Source organism: Helianthus annuus, chromosome 13 (assembly GCF_002127325.2).
Source record: "Helianthus annuus cultivar XRQ/B chromosome 13, HanXRQr2.0-SUNRISE, whole genome shotgun sequence".
Classification (NCBI taxonomy): domain Eukaryota; kingdom Viridiplantae; phylum Streptophyta; class Magnoliopsida; order Asterales; family Asteraceae; genus Helianthus; species Helianthus annuus.
The window spans coordinates 66,842,776-66,862,716 of record NC_035445.2 but is presented as its reverse complement, the minus strand read 5'-3'; the positions used below and the strand labels follow the sequence as shown (position 1 = coordinate 66,862,716).

At 36.3% G+C, this 19,941-nt stretch overlaps 2 protein-coding genes across 8 annotated transcripts; both read left to right on the top strand.

The window, feature by feature from the left end:
* Positions 1-2,122: 2,122 nt before the first annotated feature.
* Positions 2,123-5,435, top strand: LOC110898011 (SHUGOSHIN 2). Of its 4 annotated transcripts, XM_022144746.2 has the most exons (11): positions 2,124-2,570; positions 3,571-3,608; positions 3,745-3,853; positions 3,971-3,994; positions 4,083-4,151; positions 4,375-4,413; positions 4,505-4,543; positions 4,640-4,678; positions 4,771-4,837; positions 4,930-4,987; positions 5,052-5,435. In XM_022144746.2, exons 1-11 carry the CDS (start codon positions 2,433-2,435, stop codon positions 5,320-5,322), a joined length of 891 nt encoding a protein of 296 aa, XP_022000438.1. In that variant the 5' UTR covers positions 2,124-2,432; the 3' UTR covers positions 5,323-5,435. The 4 variants fall into 4 exon arrangements, with proteins under 4 accessions (XP_022000440.1, XP_022000439.1, XP_022000441.1 ...); XM_022144748.2 differs by lacking the exon at positions 4,505-4,543 and having other exon boundaries at positions 2,123-2,570; XM_022144747.2 differs by lacking the exon at positions 4,640-4,678 and having other exon boundaries at positions 2,123-2,570.
* Positions 5,436-13,081: 7,646 nt separating this feature from the next.
* LOC110898013 (protein UPSTREAM OF FLC) lies at positions 13,082-16,903 on the top strand. 4 transcript variants are annotated; one of them, XM_035981944.1, is made up of 8 exons: positions 13,114-13,488; positions 13,648-13,848; positions 13,924-14,164; positions 14,252-14,321; positions 14,681-14,796; positions 14,925-15,747; positions 15,834-16,130; positions 16,626-16,903. In XM_035981944.1, the coding sequence occupies exons 3-8, from the start codon at positions 13,933-13,935 to the stop codon at positions 16,660-16,662; spliced, it is 1,575 nt and encodes a 524-aa protein (XP_035837837.1). In that variant the 5' UTR covers positions 13,114-13,488; positions 13,648-13,848; positions 13,924-13,932; the 3' UTR covers positions 16,663-16,903. The 4 variants fall into 4 exon arrangements, with proteins under 4 accessions (XP_022000442.1, XP_035837838.1, XP_035837837.1 ...); XM_022144750.2 differs by having other exon boundaries at positions 13,082-13,854; positions 13,926-14,164; XM_035981945.1 differs by having other exon boundaries at positions 13,113-13,850; positions 13,926-14,164.
* The last annotated feature ends 3,038 nt before the right edge of the window (positions 16,904-19,941 follow it).

The window sequence follows — 19,941 nt, the reverse complement described above, 5'->3', positions numbered from 1 at the left end:
TTCCTTTCAAATTTTTGACCAATCACAAACAAGCAAGGTTTTTTATAATTAATTAATAAAATTGAAAATTAATAATTAGGTAATGATGAGTAGGGGCAAAATTTAAAATAAAGAGGAAGGGTATTTTAGTCAATCTTATCCTTTTCTTCTTTCTTCTTCTTCCCAGTAACATCAAAACCCACCATTTTCAAAACCCACCATCTTCAACCATTTCTTCACTTTCTATCTCAATAATCACTACATTATACTGCGATTTTCGTCACCAATCAATGATTCAAACACCCGATCAACGTGTTCTTCAGCTTTTTTGAAGAAAACCCAGCTTAATTTCATACAAAATCTCGTTTTTTCCGGTGATTTTGAAGATAATCACTCGATCCATTCGATTCGATCTCTGATAAGTGTTTCAATCATTCAAATTTCGTCAAGCGTTGAAGAAACCGACTTCGATCCATGTAAGAAATTCTTTAATTTCATTTTTATTATCTGGGTTTTTGATTTATTCATTGCGTTTTACGATGCTGGCGGGGGTCCGGGGGCAGCGCCCCTGGTAGCAGGGTCCCATGGGCGGCAGCCCCTGGCGGGGTCCAAGGGGCAGAGCCCCTGGCTGGGGTTGAGCTGCCAGGTCAGCTCGGAAATTTTTTTTTCCGATTAGATTGCTTTAATAAAAATGCATCAGAAAATTTAATTTTCTGTAAATTGTCTCTGGAAAACTGCATTCATAGACAGTCTTTTGATCTCCTACTTCCTGGTTCAGACAATTCACAGACAAAACTATTGTCCTGGTTCAATGCGTTTTATAGAGAAAACACTTTCTTTGGTGTTTTTAGGCCATTGCGTTTTAGAACTAAGACATTTTTATATGTTTTCTGGCCATTGAGTTTTAGAAAAACACATTTTTGAAGTGTTTTTAGTCATTGCGTTTTAGGTAAAACACATTTTTAGGAGTTTTCAGTCCATTGCGTTTTAGAGAGAACACTTTCTTTTGTTTTTTTAGGCCATTGCGTTTTAGAAAGGAGACATTTTTAAGTGTTTTCTGGCCATTGCGTTTTATAAATAAGACATTTCTTTGTGTTTTTGGTGCATTGCGTTTTAGGTAAAACACATTTTTATGTGTTTTCAGTCCATTGCGTTTTAGAAAACAGACATTTTAAGTGTTTTCTTGCCATTGCGTTTTAGAAATAAGACATTTATTTGTGTTTTTGATGCATTGCGTTTTAGGTAAAACACATTTTTATGTGTTTTCAGTCCATTGCGTTTTAGAAAGTACACTTTTTCTTTTGTGTTTTTAGGCTATTGCGTTTTAGAAATAAGACATTTCTTTGTGTTTTCTGGCCATTGCGTTTTACAAATAAGACATTTCTTTGTGTTTTTGGTGCATTGCGTTTTAGAAAAATGTCATTTTTTAGGGTTTTTTTTCATTGCGTTTTAGGCAACTGGGTTTTTTCCATTGCGTTTTACGCAACTGGGTTTTAACATTTTTTTTCGAAAATATAGCAATAGTATACTCGTTTTAAAGATAAAAAAACGCTCGTTTTTTTGGTGCAATTTTTATAAAAAAATAATGTCGTATGAAAGAGTTATTAACGTTTAAAAAATGAAGGGGGGGGGGGAATTGGAGGAGAGATAAACTATTGCCTTGGATTGACTAGAATGTCCCTAAACAAACCCACGCGCCCATTTTCTTCCCTTCAATTTCCCTTATTTAATCTTAGCCCTTGATTAACTAAATGGATGATCAAAATTACTTTCTAGCCTTCTTAGCCAAATAAACTTTTTATTATATGCTAGCCCAGTATCTTATAACATAATTGCGTTTTCATAAACATAGCTTTTTAATTTTATAATGATTTTTTTAAAGAAACTTATCTACTTTGCAATAAACCTCTGTCAAAAACCTCTCATCATAAATGTAATTTTTTTTTAACAGAGTTCATAAATGTAACTAACCCGCTCATAACTTTTCTTAAAGTTTAAAATATACTCCAACAATAAATTTTCTTAAAAGTTTAAAATATACTCCAACAATAAATATCAAAACACAAAAACTAGGCTCGGATAGCCGTTGAGTATCCGAACCTCTTTAAACTCCCACCTTTTCTTTTTAATCTCTTTTTACACTTTCATTTGTTTCATTTCAGCAAAATTCAAAATCTTTCCCAAATTCGTACCGCTGGCTGTTTCGCCTTAAAACAGTTCAAAACCCTAATTTCACAGCAACCCATCAAACCCAATTCCTAAATCGATTTCATGTTACAGTTTTTCTCACACCAAACCCCTAAAAATCCGATTTTTAGATCTGGGTTCTTCGATTTCTCTAAAAAAGATTGTTTCTTTATTGTTTAGTGTGTGTTTTTGGGGTTTAAAACAAAACCCAAGAACCCTAATTTGTGAACTGAATATTTTTCAAGGGTTTTGAAGGGGCAACGGCAATGGGAGAGGATAAACTGGTCAAAAGATCGTCTTTTGGGAAGTCGATAAGAAAGCGGCTTTCGGATATTACAAATTATGAGCCACAGTTGTGTTCTTCATCATCTTTGGATAAAGGGCATGTTGATCATCTTTTGAAGGTAAAGCTTTATCTTGTTTTAGGATCAGAATATTGTGAATTGTAGGAGTTGTTGGACCCGTTTTTGCGTGTAGGTAAATATGGGAGGACTAATTTCGAGGAGTTGGTTAAAGTTAGTTAAGTGTTGTACTAGGATTGTAACATGTTGGCTGTAAACAAACCAAACGAACACGAACAAGACCTTGTTCGTGTTCGTTTGTTAAGAAATATACATGTTCACAAACTGTTCATGAACACTTACAGAACGGGATTTTATGTTCGTGTTTGTTTGTTAAGAAAATGAACTTTTTCATGTTTGTTTGTGTTTGTTTGTTAATTTTAGGCAACGAATGAAAACGGACGTTGATAGACACAAATGGAAACAAACGAACACAAACAAGCGTTCATGAACATAATATATAATACATTAACACTTATTAAATATTTTATTTGTCATAATTTTGAAGTATTCAGATAAAATTTAAAAACTAAAAACACTAATAAAAAATAGAACACAAACGAACACGTTACCGGACGTTCACGAACATAAATGAACGAACGCGGCCACTGTTCAAATTTCGTGTTTGTTTGTTTAATAAACAAACGAACACAAATGAACTTCCCGCCGAACGGTTCATGAACTGTTCGCCAACGTTTGGTTCGTTTGCAGCCCTAGTCAGTAGTTGTCTTGGTCTAATTATATTGTGGGAGTTAGCCGTGATTTTACGTTCGTTTGAGTATCGATGTGGACTTGAGGGGTTCTATATTATTTAGGATTAAGTTAGTCTCCTAAAATAGGTTGTTTTACTTTTAACAATTAGTCATAGTTTTGTATTATTAATTTCAAGCTTTAGTTCTTTCAGTTTACCTTTTGTGGTTTTGTTAATAAGCAATAGTCTATGTGATGGTTAGGGGTGTATAATAATAGTCAAAATTTGAATGGAACTGAATTCGAATCCCTGTTTTGAATTCGGTTTTCAATCTTTACCTGATTATTTTCGTTTGATGATTAAACGGGGCAGGAAAATGCAGGGCTGATGAAGCTTATCACAGAGAAAAAGTAAGTTTCGTTACCATCTAACTTAAAGCGCAAAATAGCAAAATAATTGCCATCAAAATATGGAACTTAAAAATAAGAGTTTGCATTTTGAATTTATGTCAAACTGATATTTTCTTTATGATATTAATGATAACAGCAAAGTCATAGAGATGAATGGAATCGAGCTTCAAAAGGTGCGAGTTCTTCTTCAGAAAACACAATTTCAGAATTGGAACCTTGCTCAATCAAACAGTCATATGACGGCGGTTAGTACATTGCTTTCACAGCTCAAACATCAATATTTTTCGTTAAAAGTTGAAAAACATTAAGTAGAATTTTTCTACAGCAATGTTGACATTAATGTATATTTTTTTTATTGGCAGGAGCTAAATTTAGGCAAAAAGAAGGTATGGTGTTTTAAACTCCCAATTTCTAATGATTGAATGAATCAATGTTGTGTGTAACTGTGTATCTATTTTTTTCGGCTTATAATAGCTAAAAGAACTACAACATCAACTTGCTTGCAAAGATGCTTTGCTGAAAACCATGAATTCCGAGTTTCAGGTAACTCTTTTTTCGCTATGTTAAATTTGAGTAGACCTATTTTGACCCGTTATGTAATATGAATAGACCCATTTTATAACTTGAATACACATAAATGAACCATAACGAAATAAAAGTTTACCCAAATCAACTCGTTACTTGATGAATGAGTCATGATTGTCCGGTGTAGTTTAACATTATAGCATGAATATTAAAAATCTAATGGAGTACTTTGGATTATCAGGTGAAGCGTGAGATGAGCGAACAAAAATGTGAATCTAAGGTAGTTTACGAGTTTTTATTTTTTTTTTTATTTTTAAATATTTCTCCTTTAAAGAAAAAAACTAATATCGTTATATATGTTGGATATTCAGGTAAAGCGTGAGACGAACGACCAAAAATGTGAATCTAAGGTGGTTTACTAGTTTTTTATTTTATTTATTTATTTTTTTTTTAATATTTCTCCTTTAAAGAAAAAACTAATATCGTTATATCTGTTGGATATTCAGGTAAAGCGTGAGACAAACGACCAAAAATGTGAATCTAAGGTGGTTTACTAGTTTTTATTTATTATTATTTTTTTAATATTTCTCTTTTGAAGAAAAAACTAATATCATTATTTCCGTTATGGTGAATGAAGGATGGTGAAAAGGCTCTTACCAACCAACAAAACGCCAGTAGACGTATTCGTCCAGGAAGAAGTCGATGTAAATCCTACAAAAACGTTAAACTTATTATATATCAATATTGGTTACTAATTAGTTGGTGTTTAACTGATTATAACATGTGGTGTTTGCAGCCGTTAGCCAGTTGACTACAGGTGCAGAATCTGAGAACGATATAGTTGAAAACAAAAGGTTAGCATAATATTATTTCGACATATTTGCTATGTTTATATATCGCTGATGTGTTTACAAACAGGCGACGTGTGAGAACGCAGTCGGCTAGGTTCACATCACAAGAACATGAAGCGGATGAGAATTTGTTTGAGATTAAAGATCTTAAATTGCATGATGAGTATGGGCCAACTTTAAAAGTGAATGTTGAACAAGAAAATGACAAATGCGGTTCAAAATCCGAACCTCAAAACTCACAAAGGATGTCGTTCAGTAGACCATCAAGAAGAGCTGCGGAGAAAGTACAGTCTTACAAGGAAGTTCCTCTTAATATCAAAATGAGAAGACCAGAATAAGACATTTGTAATATGAAGTTTTCTAATTTGGGTAATGTTTATGTAACATTCTGAAACAAATGGAATCTTAAGGTTTTTATAACTGTTGCTATTTGTTCATCTTCAACCCCTGATTCTTACCTTTTGAAGTGAAAATGAGAAAAAAGCTAGAAATTAATTCCTGTTTTGGGTCGAAAATGTGTTTTGAGTTTGGCTGACCCGGAACACTTTTGACAAAGAAATCATCATTTTATATATGAATTCGCATATGTGCAATCAAACACCAATGGATGTACTGTTTTTGGATGGATCATTGACCAAATGCTTATCAACAAATGTCTTGGTTCATGTATAATAGAATTACAGAGGAGCATAAGAAGATCGTATCAACAGTTGTTGGAAATCAGGCCCTTGACCAAACACATAAACGGTATTGAACTTTTGGTTAGGTATATAGATATTCATGTCGTTAATCCAACTATTTTTTCTAGTTTTGCAGAGATTGTGGAGAAAAGTAAACCGAAGCCCCAATTTCAAGTCGCATAAGAGAAATTGGAAAATTACAAAATTAGAGAGCTTCTTAATCTGATATAACAAATATCTTATACAAAGAGTGCCTTTCTTTGTAACTTCTTGATTCAATATTACACATTATCGTGTTATGAATTTACATCGAGATAGATGGTAAATGGGCAACAAGCTGCGCCGCTACCCCTTTTTGAATAGCAAAACTAAGTCTTTTAAAAACTACGTCCATAGATCTTGGGGTTATAACATTTCTTAACTGACCCATTGGAAGGGAGATCTACCCTTCGACCAGCCGATATTTTGGTCTTTGGATGGGTAGGAAGAAAACATGTATGTGTGGATCTAACAGGAGTTTCCCCGTTTGTGGCTTAGGGTAGATCTTTTAGTCTGTGTTATCATTTTAAACGGTGGTAAAATGGGCTGAAAATTGGACGGATTGGGTAACGGGTCAAAACTGTTAAATATACATTGTTATAACAAATAACTTTTTTTTAATTAAAAATGGTAAAAGATAAAGAAGTTTTATGCATCTTAATACAGCTGACTTTCGACTCATTTGACACATATCATTTATCCTAAATTCTTTTAGCTTAATCTTTTTGGACAGGAAGTCTTTCGAGTATCTTTACATACTAATCTATTAAAAGAATATCGAAGAAGCAGGTGAAGGTTTTGATCGAATGGAGCTTCAAGGGACTGCACGAAATACGACGACATATAACATACTTATGGAAGGTCTTTGCAAGAACAGGCGGGTTGACGTAGCAGCTATGCATATGATCAGATGATAACCAAAGTATTAAAACACGATAAGTTAACGTATAATTCCGTTATCTCTCACTTTACCAAAGGATTTCCCTCTTAATGATGTGTCATATAAGATTGTCTCATAAGATAAGCAGAGATGACTTCAAGAGGTTTTATACCAGAGTTTCTTCTATTTATTACTTTGAATATGAGATATGAGATGACATCAAATATTGATTACATGTACTTGTGGCTTATCTTAAATTCTGTTATAAATTAACTTTTTTAATGAAGTTTTATAGCAAGCTTTTTTATTTGTTAAATTTAGGGGTCACTTTATTTGTTATAAATTAACATTTTTGTATATCTTTGTTTTATGTGGACTTTGCATGTAATTGTATGCTTGTTTTTATATCTATATGTCGTTTAATCATGTTATATACTTTATCAGGTGCGGCCCTGGGGGTGGGCAGGGAGGACCACCGACTAGGCCCCGATATTTCGAAGGGCATGGTATTTAAAAAAACAATATTTGTAAAATAATATATATATATATATATATATATATATATATATATATATATATATATATATATAGGGTATACTCATACAAACACTAACATAGGCCCGCTTACAAAACTATTCTTATGGTTTAGATTAGTTATTAGCCCATTGGCATTAGGTTTAGACCTTTAGTGAGCCAATACCCGATTTCGTTAAGACATAAGGACACGTTTTTTCGAGCTCGAACAGGGTACGCAAATTTATAGGACCGGCCCTATACTTTATCTTTTTTGCTAGGCTACTCTTCCACCTTTTTTTTTGGTTTTTGGTACCTCTCTATTTCTTTGTATTTAGTTGTGCTTGTTCGTTTGCGGTTTGTTTTGGAGCAGACCCTACCAATAGCTCTGCTATTTGTGTGATTTAGTGTGTTTGGTTGTTGGTTAAATGTGGTGAAAACTCTAAACATGCAGCTAGAATTAATAAAAAAAACAAGCTCAAGGAAAATTCAAGAAAATAAAATCCCAACAAATATGTCAAGGTTCTATAAATCCAAAGCTTGATACTGAAGAAATTGTCCAGAAAGATGCTGCCATGGTGTTGGTCATTGGTTCACAAACAAGTGTACAAAGGTGTTAAGTTACGATTTCTAGGAATTCCATTGATCTTGGGTGAACATGCTTGTTGAGTTTGAATGTTATTAATTTCGGAAACCCGGACTAGGATATATATATAAAACTAGTTATATTTTATGAAGAAAAGGGTAAAATCTTTTGGTTGAAAAGATATTTTTAAAATTTGTTTTAAACATTCTCTATTTAATTTAAAAGAAAAACAAAAAGAAAACAACAAATACTTGCAATAACCCGAGTAGAAGTACTCGGATTTCTTACTCGGCCAAACTACCCAATGGTGAGAGTGTTGGGCCAATTCCCCAAGCACCCGATCCAATTGGGAGGAGACACAACCAAATAATAAAAGATATATAATCATATAGTATAATCATATGTAATACTTATCTCTTTATTTAGATATATATTAAAGGGATTAGGAGTAAATACAAAGGATTTTAATTGTAAGAAGTGTAAAAAGGCTTCTAAAAAAACTCACTACAAAAAAAAAAAAAAAAACTTAAATCCACCACCACCCAAAAACCTAAACCTCCACCCCCACCCACCCCCTCCCCCATCACCCACCCAAAAAAAAATAAATTTTTTTTGGTTTTGTCGAAGGGGTGGGGGTTTAGGTTTTTGGGTGGTGGTGGGTGTTTAGTTTTTTTTTTAGGTTTTTGGGGTGTGTGTGTGTGTGTGGGGGGGGGGGGGTTAGGTTTTTTTTGGGGTTTTTTTTTGGTAAGGTATAGTTTTTTTTTGCCGGGGGGGGGGGGGGGTTGGGTGGTGGTGGTGGGGGGGGGATTTAGGTTTTTGGATGGTGGTGGGGTGGGGTGGGGGTGGGTGTTTAGATGGTGATGTAGTGGGTTTAATTTTAGGTTATTGGACACTTGTCACTCTATAAATCCTTCTTACACTTCTTACAATTAGGAGCCTTTGTGGAATAACTTGACCCATATCAAAGATATTGCGTCTATACTTAAGTATTCGTATGATCATATCTCTTACCACTTTAAAGTTTGTTCGTCTTTGATATCTTTATAAGTTTTTTTCTTGAACGACAAAGAATCTCATGTGTAAACCCACCCGGCTTGGGGCTATGTTTTCCTCGACCGCCATGAGAACTCCCCCCCCCCCCCCCCGAATTAAAGCCCAGATTCATCCCTGTTGGAAGTTTTGGGTGTGTGTGAATAAAAGCCTTAAAGTGGTAAAACACTTTGTCCCACATTGGTGTGGGAACAAAGGGAATAATTGTTTATAAGCTAAAACATTTACCAATTCATTACAACATTATGATATGTTTTTTCACAAGTCATACCCGCGCACGCGCAGGGCGGTGCTAAAATTGAGTTTCGGAACTGGATTTTGGTAGAACTCGTACGTGCCCGCACACGTTTGATGCACTAATGACCATTATATCTGTTTTAATTTGCTGGAGTAATGGATCACCCAGATGTCCCTCGGAAATGACCCAAACTAGAATCGAACATGCGTCTCCGTTAGGAAGAACAAGCCTTCTGACCACTGGACCAACATCTCAGGAGTCGTTATAAATATTTTTAACAGCACAAAAACGCTAAACGCCAGTTACGTTTTGTTTTAACCTTTGAACTCTTTCAACTAGGATGAGAAATAAAAAACTTGGTGCAACCATTGTTCTCTATTGTATGTCACTTGCTCGAATACTAATGGGACAACTCTTAAAAGGCATTTAATGGTGTATAAGCTAAACCCAAATAACTCGAAATAATATATAGAGAACAATATTTGTAAAAGGAGGATATTAGTGGTGAGGTAGTAGTAGTTTAAAAACATGTAATTTTTTAGAAAGTTATATGTACTACTTTAAATATTCCTTTCATTATTTACAGCATCGAGATACTCTACCGAGTGCCAAATTAAAGATGTAAGCAGTTTCTATGGACAGTTCTAAACCATTTTATTGTTTTTTTAACGGCAAGGAATGACGTGCCAACCACCGTGACACCGGGCGCTGTGGCCAAGGTTGACTACTCGACCGCCGCCAGAACCGGCGCCACCCGTATTCGCCCTTCACCTGGATGCCGCAGAAAATAACGTGGAGAGTGGGAGTCGAACCTAGGTTACAAGGAATACCAAGTATTTCTCCAACCACTCTTCACCACTACCTCATTGGCTAAACCATTTTATTGTTATTATAGTATTTCAATACAGAAAAAAGAGTAAAAAACTTCTTTACAAAAGAAATATGGTCACAAATTAAATCCTTGTGTAACATCCAACACATGGGGTTGGACACACAAGAAGGTTGTTATATATATATATATATTTTTTTTCACATATAGAATTTTTCATTCATACTTGGCATTGGCAAGTTACATCAAAACAAAAGATGGACGGGTAACAACCTACGCCATCACCTCTTTCTGAATAGCAAACCCTAATATACCAAAGAAAAAACTCTGCTCCCTGGGGCTGAACAATTGCTGTGGATGACCCGTTGAACGCTGGTCAGGAATTAGGGACAAAAACATGCTGGTTCTCTGCACAAGTAAGAAATAAAAATGTTTTTAACAAGCACTCCATCGATTATGAAGATGATGGAAAAGATCAAGACAAACACATATCTTTAGACAAGAAGTAGATAAAAAAACTTCATTCTTTAGATCGGTCAATGTCAATCTGATGTAATTTCAGTTTCTTCAATTACATTCCATTTCTTCAATTCCATTATTTATATCGACAAATTTAGTCATGTAATTTTAATTTCTTTAGTTTTTCATTTATTCACTAAACATAGTTGTACTACATTGCATGCTTCTAGCATCTTTCTCTAGATTTATAATAAAATTCCATGGCTAGTAATATATATTTACATGTATAAAATTGGTGGGAAACTGAAGCATGCGTACTAAAATAAATGCTTTGGAATCATGATCTGAGCTGTGTCATGAAATAAAATATTCCTTTTTATAATTTTATTTCAATGTGATGTTATACAAGAACATTGGAACAAATGCATGGCAGTTCTAATATTATTATATTATATTATATACAATGGGCTGCTTTTTAGTAATATTAAATAAAAAAGCTTCTCGTTAATTTTACATCCCTACACCTATATGACTTTATACGTATAATATTATAAGACCCGTATAGTGTTATATGACTCATATAATGATATACGACCCAAACCCTGTATAATATTATACAACCTGTTATTTTCTCCATCTATACGAGTATATAACGTTATACAAGTCGCATAGCTTATATGACCCAATGTTTGTCATGTCAGAATATTTTATACGGGTCGTATAACCCAAAAGTTTGCAATACCTTTCCGTAACAGGTACCGAAGTCGTACCAACTTCGACATAAATTTCTAACTCTAAACATCATACGTTTAACTTTTTTTAACCATTTGAATGAACCAACATTAACAATAGAAAAATTACATAAGAATGACAGGTAAATAGGCAACAAGCTGCGCCGCAACCTATTTTGAATAGCAAATCCAATTCTACTGAAAATAAAACTTTGGTTCCTTGGCATCGAGAAATTGCTATGCATGAATCTCTGCACTCTGTCTAAAAAATCAACAGTTTAAGGAGCAAGGGAACCAAATCAAATTCTACGTTTTCCTCCTGAATTTTCATCACGTCACAAAACGGAATTCCACTAATAACAATATAAGACAGTGTCCTGAGAATTTGGTCCAACGGTTAATTGGCCTGCTCTCCCTAGTGGAGATGCATGTTCAGTTCTCGTTTGGGTAATTTTTGATAGACATCTGGGTGAATTGATAAATCGAGGTTTTAATCTCAGGTTCGAACCTGACGATGGGCAAGGGTTTACAAATTCCATCAAATTCCCGCACATCAAGAGGCACAATCTCATGACAGTCAAAGAATCAACCTTGAATATAATCCCAAACAGAGTGAGTTTACATGTGAGATTCTTTCGTATTAAAAAAACAATATAAGACAGCATTCCAAAATAAATAAAGAGTTAACTGCCATTTTCGTCCCTGTGGTTTGGTCACTTTGGCCATTTCAGTCCATTTTTCAAAAATGCGCCATTTTCGTCCCCCACGTTCTGGAAAGGTGCCATTTCAGTCCAAAAATCATAACCCAGTTAAGTCAGTTTGTAAATAAGGACTGATTGTGTAAATTTGTAACATAAAGGACTGATTGTGTAAATTTAAAAAATGGACTGAAATGGCAGTTAACACCACCACCACTAGCCTTGCCACCACCACCACTCCGCTGCCACCACCACCACCACCACCGCCACCACAGCCACCACAGCCACCACCGCCACTCCACAGCCACCCTGCCACCACCACTCCGCTGCCACCACCACTCCGCTGCCACCACCACCACCGCCACCACCGCCACCCTGCTCATTTCTGCAACTCGCCGGAGTTTGGAGTTCATCGGAGAAGACGACCGGAGAAGACGAAGACGTCCCCGTAACCCGCAAGCTTTTCGTTTCGGTATACCGTTCTCGTTCCTTTGTTTTGCTCGTTTCGGCTTTTGTGGTGGATAGTGGTGACAGGCGGTGAGGGGCGATGCTCGCCCATTCGAACTTGTTTTAACTTGGCAAGATTTAATAGTAACCGTTTTTACCCGCTGTATTATTTGAGTAGACCCAAAATCAAAAGCCAAGACCTACATGTCCCTGGTTGTTGAGCTACCATTAGGGAGACATTTAGTCTCTAGGTCACCACCAGTAGCCGTGCAGATCGAACCCCAGTTTTCTAAAATTTGGGTAAGCTCAAATCAGTTTCTTACACAGAAGAGGTTTAACACAAATCAGTTTCTTACGAGCAAAACAAAGGAACGAGAACGGTATACCGAAACGAAAAGCTTGCGGGTTACGGGGACGTCTTCGTCTTCTCCGGTCGTCTTCTCCGATGAACTCCGAACTCCGGCGAGTTGCAGAAATGAGCAGGGTGGCGATGGTGGCTGTGGTGGCGGTGGTGGCTGTGGTGGCGGTGGTGGCTGTGGTGGCGGCGGTGGTGGTGGCAGCGGAGTGGTGGTGGTGGCAGGGTGGCTGTGGTGGCTGTGGAGTGGCGGTGGTGGCTGTGGTGGCGGTGGTGGCGGTGGTGGTGGTGGTGGCAGCGGAGTGGTGGTGGTGGCAGGGCTAGTGGTGGTGGTGTTAACTGCCATTTCAGTCCATTTTTCAAATTTACACAATCAGTCCTTTATGTTACAAATTTACACAATCAGTCCTTATTTACAAACTGACTTAACTGGGTTATGATTTTTGGACTGAAATGGCACCTTTCCAGAACGTGGGGGACGAAAATGGCGCATTTTTGAAAAATGGACTGAAATGGCCAAAGTGACCAAACCACATGGACGAAAATGACAGTTAACTCATAAATAAATAAAACTTGCTTAAAATAAAAAACCGAATAGAAATGGAGGCAGGGTAAGAGAAGCCCAGTGCTCCATGCTTCAACCTCTATTTCACCAAAAAGATTTGTGGGAAATTAAGAACCCTAATTATATATCTATTATGCAAACTCACAACAATGAAACCTCCACTTTATCTCCATAACACGCAATCAAAAGGCAGAAAGAAAAAAAGTTAAAACGTATCTCCACCACCACCACCACCACTGTCTGTCACTTTTCGACACATACCTCTCACCAGATCCGTCACTATCGTGTTCCAATCCTTTAACACCTACTTCATCACCCTCAGTAAATGCAATGCATCCATCAGTAGTAGTCAGTCTTCTCGTATTCTTCACTCTTTTTTCGCTAACTGTAATACAGTAGCAGTAAAAGCCTTTTTCAGCTTTTATTATTGTCAGGTTTTTCCACTTTTAAATTTATTATATTTGTTCACTTACTCTCTCTTAACCACCTGCCATTTCTGTCATTATTCAGGTTTTGTTTGTTATTTTTCGTTTGCAATGTTATTATTGTTGCGAATTTGTTGGTTTATGATTCGACGTGTGTTGTCTCTTCAGATTTTGAATTAGTTTGCGGTATCCGGATTGTTATAGATAGTTTTTAAATTTTGAAATCACTCATCGGAGGTATTCGCGCTATTGAGCTAGTTATTTCACCTTTGACTCAAAGTCTGGGTTAATCTTATAAGTTTATCGTACATGTGAGTTTCTAGACCCCTTTTGACAATACAATCTTGAGTCAGGATTAATCTGACAGACAGACAGGTGAGTTTCTAGACCCCTTTTTACTTTACGGTTTTGAAATTTTTGAATTACAAAAGGCGGTTGTTGGCTAGGGTGTTGATGGACCCGCGAGTGAGGAAGTATGGGCAGATGCATCAACAATTGAGCCCGGACAGAGCGAAAGTGTGGAAGGAGAAGTCGCGAAAGTATCAGCAGCGGGTGCCAGAGCTGGAGATGGAGCGGAAGAGCCGGAAGGTGGCTGTAGTTTATTATCTATGTAAAAATCGGCAGCTCGAACATCCTCACTTTATTGAAGTGTCTCTCACTTCATCAGAAGGTCTTTTTTTGAGAGGTAATTATCTTGGCAATTGAATGCAGCATTGTGTGATTTGATGAAATAGTTAACCGCGGAATTTTGTTTTGAAAATGATTAATGTAGATGTGATTGAAAAGCTTAATGGTCTTAGAGGAAGCGGTATGGCTTCAATGTACTCATGGTCTTGCAAGAGGTTAGTTTTTTTAAGAGTAAATTACTTTTTGAGTCTCTATGTTTTATTAGTTTTAACCACCTGAGTCCCAAATCAAAAAGTTAACGCTTCGAGTCCTTAACCGCTCATTTTATAATGTTTAGAGTCCCTGTGTTTTAGTGGTTTTAACCACTTGAGTCCAAAATCAAAGTATAAGTGTTAAAAATTGGACTCAAAACGTTATAAAATGAGCAGTTACTCGGTTAGGGACCCAGGGCGTTAAACATTTTGATTTTGGATTCAATGGTTAAAACCAATAAAACACAGGGACTCAAAAAGTAGTTTTTTTAATAATTGTTACATTTGCTTTTTTTTTTTAATTGTTTTGCTTGATGCTGCAGGAGCTACAAGAATGGGTTTGTTTGGCATGATCTTTGTGAAGATGATCTAGTTATTCCGGTTAATGGCGATGAATACGTTCTCAAAGGATCCGAGCTTGTTGAAGAATCTAATTTAGGTACATTTGTAAAACTCGAAAAGAATCAATAGTTTCTTGGTGTTTTGACAAGCTTAATGAAATAGGAAAATTCAATGGACCATACATTTTAATAGCCCTAAATTTTGAACATGACAACGTATTTGCAGATGGTTTTGCTCCTAGTGTAAAATTACGGAACCTAAAACAATTACCAGAACCACCATCTGCAAGAAGTCAAGACAACTCATCACCATCCACAACCACGAGTGGAAGAGATAATAAAAATTCTCAAGACGACGAGCTGTCACCTCCAGCTCGGCTTTCCGGTTCATCTGGCTTGTCACCAGAATCTAACGGTCGAAAAAGTACAGCGTCAAACGGCTGTCTTAGCTTAACAGAATACAAAATCTGCAAAACCGACGGTCTTGCTGACGCCTCCACACAAACAGAAGAAAATACAAAGGCCAATAAAACTCGAGAAACTTGCACACGCGGCATTTCATCTGATGACGTGGCATCAGAAATTAAAGATCATTCCGAAATTCAAACAGATCCATCACCTCCATCTTCGTCAAGTACAAGTTCGTCTATAGGAAAAACCGAGACGTTGGAGTCGTTAATCATAGCTGATGCTAGTAAGTATAACAGTTTTACAAGACTAGAACGAAGTCAAACGCAGGTCAACTCAAAGCTCAGGGCGACAGATATGTTAATGCAACTGATTTCCTGCGGGTCAATATCGGTCAAAGATCATAGTTTTGGTCTAATTCCGTCATATAAACCACAATTATCGGATTCTAAATTTCAGTCACCTTTATTTTCAACGTCTGTTATGTTGCGGGAGCTTGACTGCTATTCGGATAATTCAAGATTTACGAGCATGAGATTAGAAGATAAAGAATACTTCAGCGCGAGTTTAGTGGAGACCAAATCGCTTAAGGAAGAAGGCACCGCAACTTTAAAAAGATCATCGTCCCACAATGCTGACAGGTTTGTATTTTCTTGTGTTATATCGTCTTTAACTTTAGTTAAACTAATGCGTACTTTTGAATGTGATCGTGTGATATGAAATGCAGGACTGATAATGGTAATCATGTTTCGGATAAAGAGGAAACCGCAACCTTAATAAAATGTATACCAAAATCACTCAAAGCGTCACTCAGTAAACACTCAAAAAACGAACCAATGAAATCTCCAGTTCACGAGGGCCCACGTATCTCATCAGAAGCGGGCCCCAGTTCGCGAATTGTGTCACCTTGCGCTTCTAATAGCAGTAGCAAAAGAATAACTACTGACCCGTGTTCTTCCAAACATTCGGGCCGGTTAGAATCCTTCCGGGAAGAGAAGGATAACGCGATCAAAGTCGAAGAAAGTTAAGTTATGATCTTATTTCCATATTCCAAATTAATTTAATTAAAGAATAACCAATTCACCTTTGCAGTTAATGTCGGTGATATAGCGGTTATCGGTCCCCATGTAAAATATCGATCAAAATATCAGTACCGATTTTATCGGCGATAGTTACTGATATATCACCGATTTTCCTGATATCAATACCTATCTTCTTAGTTCTATCATTTGTCTTTCTTCTTTTTGCTGCCAGTAGTGTTTTAAGTCTTTATTGTTAATTGTTACTGTTAAATGTTAGTGTTTTAAGTCTTAATCAGTTCATACTTGCTACAATTGTTAGTGTTAAATTGTCATATATATAAATTTTGTATGATATTAAAATTACTGATATCCCACCAATATCTCACCGAGATAACCTATATCTCAAATATTGATCCTTGACCGATATTCGATATTTTACCGCATTAACTGCATAGCATATATCTCATGTTTTTGTATTGTTTTTTTTTTTTCAACAGGCTTGCTTCAGGAGCTCGTGTTATTATCCACTCTTGAAGCACTTTCTAATACTTGAAGTTAACTTGTAGTTGTAGGTGGTGGGATTGATTCTGTTGGCGTTCAAAAATTTTTTTTGTCTGTGGGTAATTTGGTAAATTGGGTATGTAAATTTGAAAGAAAAAGAATCAAGATATCCAAGAAAAAAGGTGACAAATTTAATTAATAATGGGTGGGGTGTGATTTCCCTTTTTGATTCTTGGTCTGCCTTTTTATACACTGCTTTTTTTTTGCTTTACAACTATAAATGCAATCCTTAGATTCTGTTATCTTCATGGCATATATTCGATTGGCATCTAAGACCTTAGTTTACTATTGCTTTACCAAGATTAAGTTTAGTTGTTGCACCAATAGTATATTTGGAAAACATTATTACAATGAAAAACACAAATGTTGAAATAATCTTAATGCTAATAAAAGCATAGAAATCACCAAGATACACATGTGAACATTGACTACAACAAGGGTCTAAAAAATTTAAAATACATGCCATTAAGAGCTATCTTAGGCAGGGGCGGACCTATAGTGTTACAAGGGGTAACCTCCGTTGCCCCTTGACGCTCCGGTGACACTTCGACGGTTGTGTAAATTTTGGAAAAATTTGACGGTTTTCGATTTCGTTACCCATTTTTTTAAACGTTACTCCTATGCGGATTTTCTAGATCCGCCACTATCTTTAGGGGTAAATTACATAATATCAAAGAGGGAGCCGATTAGAGTGCGACATATGACCACAAGTATGTGATCTTTGCCCACATGTGACTCATCTAGGGTTATTTTCGCCCAAATTTAACTTATTTGTCATAGTTTTAGCCCAATGAGAATATGTGTTAGTCGCAAGTTTGTCTACCTTTTGGTGGACGGAACATCACAAGGATGGGAGATTAGGTAGGAGGGGTGTGTAAGTAAATGTCTGGTTGGAGCTCGGTGTAACTTTCGCCCACATGTGACTTATTTGTTATAATTTTAGGGTGGACTACACACTACAAGAATGGGAGATCAGGATGGAGGGCCATGTAGACATGTTAATTTGGAGACCAGGATGGAGGGATTAGATATGTGGAACAACTCCTCCCCCCCCCCCCCCCCACCACCACCCCCACACCACACACACATTATCTCGAATGGGTTGTCCTAACTCTCGAAACCATTTCGTAGAGCCTTATGGGCGAAAATCTGTCACTTTTGTTCATAAGATGAACATATAATTGTTTCGTAAGTGGGAAAAAAGCATTTTTTGTGAAAAAGTTTAGTTTAGTCAATGTTTGTAAGATTAAATATATTATGTTTAATATTTAATCTATAGCCATCTTAATTATTTATATTATAGAGATCAAAATATATTAGAACCTATTATTTAATTAGTTGGTAATTGTTGATGGACCATATTACCCTTAGTAACTAATTAGGTTTCCTCCTGGGTGCTTATATAAGGAGAGTTATGTGGAGGTTTAAGGGTTACTCAGTTTCACAATTCACACCCCATTAGATCATAACATCATTAGTTTCGGCCTCCTCTCCAAAGCCGATATCCCTTTTCGGTTTTCTTAGCACCATCATCAGTTAGCATCCTAAGGAGGAACCAAATCAAGATGACAGGCATGTCGAACTCTCTCACAGGATTCTCCTCTGCACTATCTGCTGTGACAGGTATGATTTATTTGTTTTCCTTCATGCTTAAACAGAACTGATCCAACATGTGGTATCAGAGCATATGTTGATTAGTCAGTTCTGTTTTCGTATCCATAATTCTGGGATTGAAACTTGGAAAACGGAATTTTTTGAAACCGTATGAACATGACAGCCGATTTCGAGTTCATCAGTTTGCGACTCGAGATCTCTGTTTTTCGATGAAAAGGTCATTTATTTGTTCACCGAATTAACTGGATTATAATTTTAGCCGAAATCTGTTTAGTAAAATTATTAAAATTCAGGTTTCGGGTTCCAGAATTTTATTTTTTTTATGATTAGGGTTCATCATGTTTATGTGAAAATTCGAATATTCTGTTATGTTTTGGAATATGATTTGGATTATTAAGTGTTTTTCCTGATTTTGATCTAATTTTGTCCTCTAAATTTTTTAGAAAACTGTTAAAAGATAAAGAGATTGAAATTTCGAAATCTGTTGACAAAATTAGATCAGCTTAAACAGGAAAGGATATCTCTTAATCCCTTAGATTTCGAATTTTCGGTTATGATATCAAATTAACAGCTGTTAGCGAGGTTGCTACTCGAGACCACGAGGTTGCTACTCGCAACCATGAGGTTGCTACTCGCAACCATGAGGTTGCTACTCGCAACCATAACGTCATTAGTCGAGACCATGAGGTTGCTACTCGCAACCATAACGTCATGACTCGCAACCATGAGGTTGCTACTCGCAACCATGAGGTTGCTACTCGCAACCATAACGTCATTAGTCGAAACCGTAGTTGCGACTCGCAACCATAACGTGATTAGTCGAAACCGTAGTTGCGACTCGCAACCATAACGTGACTAGTCGAAACCGTAGTTGCGACTCGCAACCATAACGTCATTAGTCGAAATCGTGGTTGCGACTCGCAATCTCATTATTTTAAGTTCGATCCGCGCTAACGGGTAGTTTGCTATTAAATAAATGGTTTTGTAATTTACTTAGTTAACAAATCAGAATCAGATAATGTTTTTGCAAAACCAGAATAGCTTAACTTGAATGAGCTTTTGATATATCATTTCTGGCCAAAGCTGACTTGATACATCTACTTATCATTCAAGTATTACGAAAGCTATGCTAAATGTGCATCATAAGCATGAATGTTTTAATATCTGGCCAAAGCTGATTTAATTCTTTCATAGATGGCATACTTAGCAAGTGCATAACTAAAGTGATTGTTTCAATTTCTGGCCAAAGCTGATTTGTTACAACCACTTTGCACATATGCTTAAATGATTACACTTCTGGCCAAAGCTGTTTTGTTTTCGTTTAAGTAGAATTTTTAGTTAAGTCTATTATTTTGATGTTAGTAATAGACATTATCACAGCTTCATTATGTAAAATGGTCATTATTTTGCCTGCCTTAGTTTAACGTGCCCATAGATCACATTAGTTTTTCTTCCTTAGTATCATAACTTGCTCATCTTATTTCCACTATCAGCACCCAACTGCGGGATTCCACCTTTGACTGGTGATAACTTTGCTGCATGGAAGGATGCTCTCATGCTTACTCTCGGATTGCTTGATTTCGATTATGCTCTAAGAGAGAAAAAAGCCAGCGGACCTTACCACTCAAAGTACTGCTG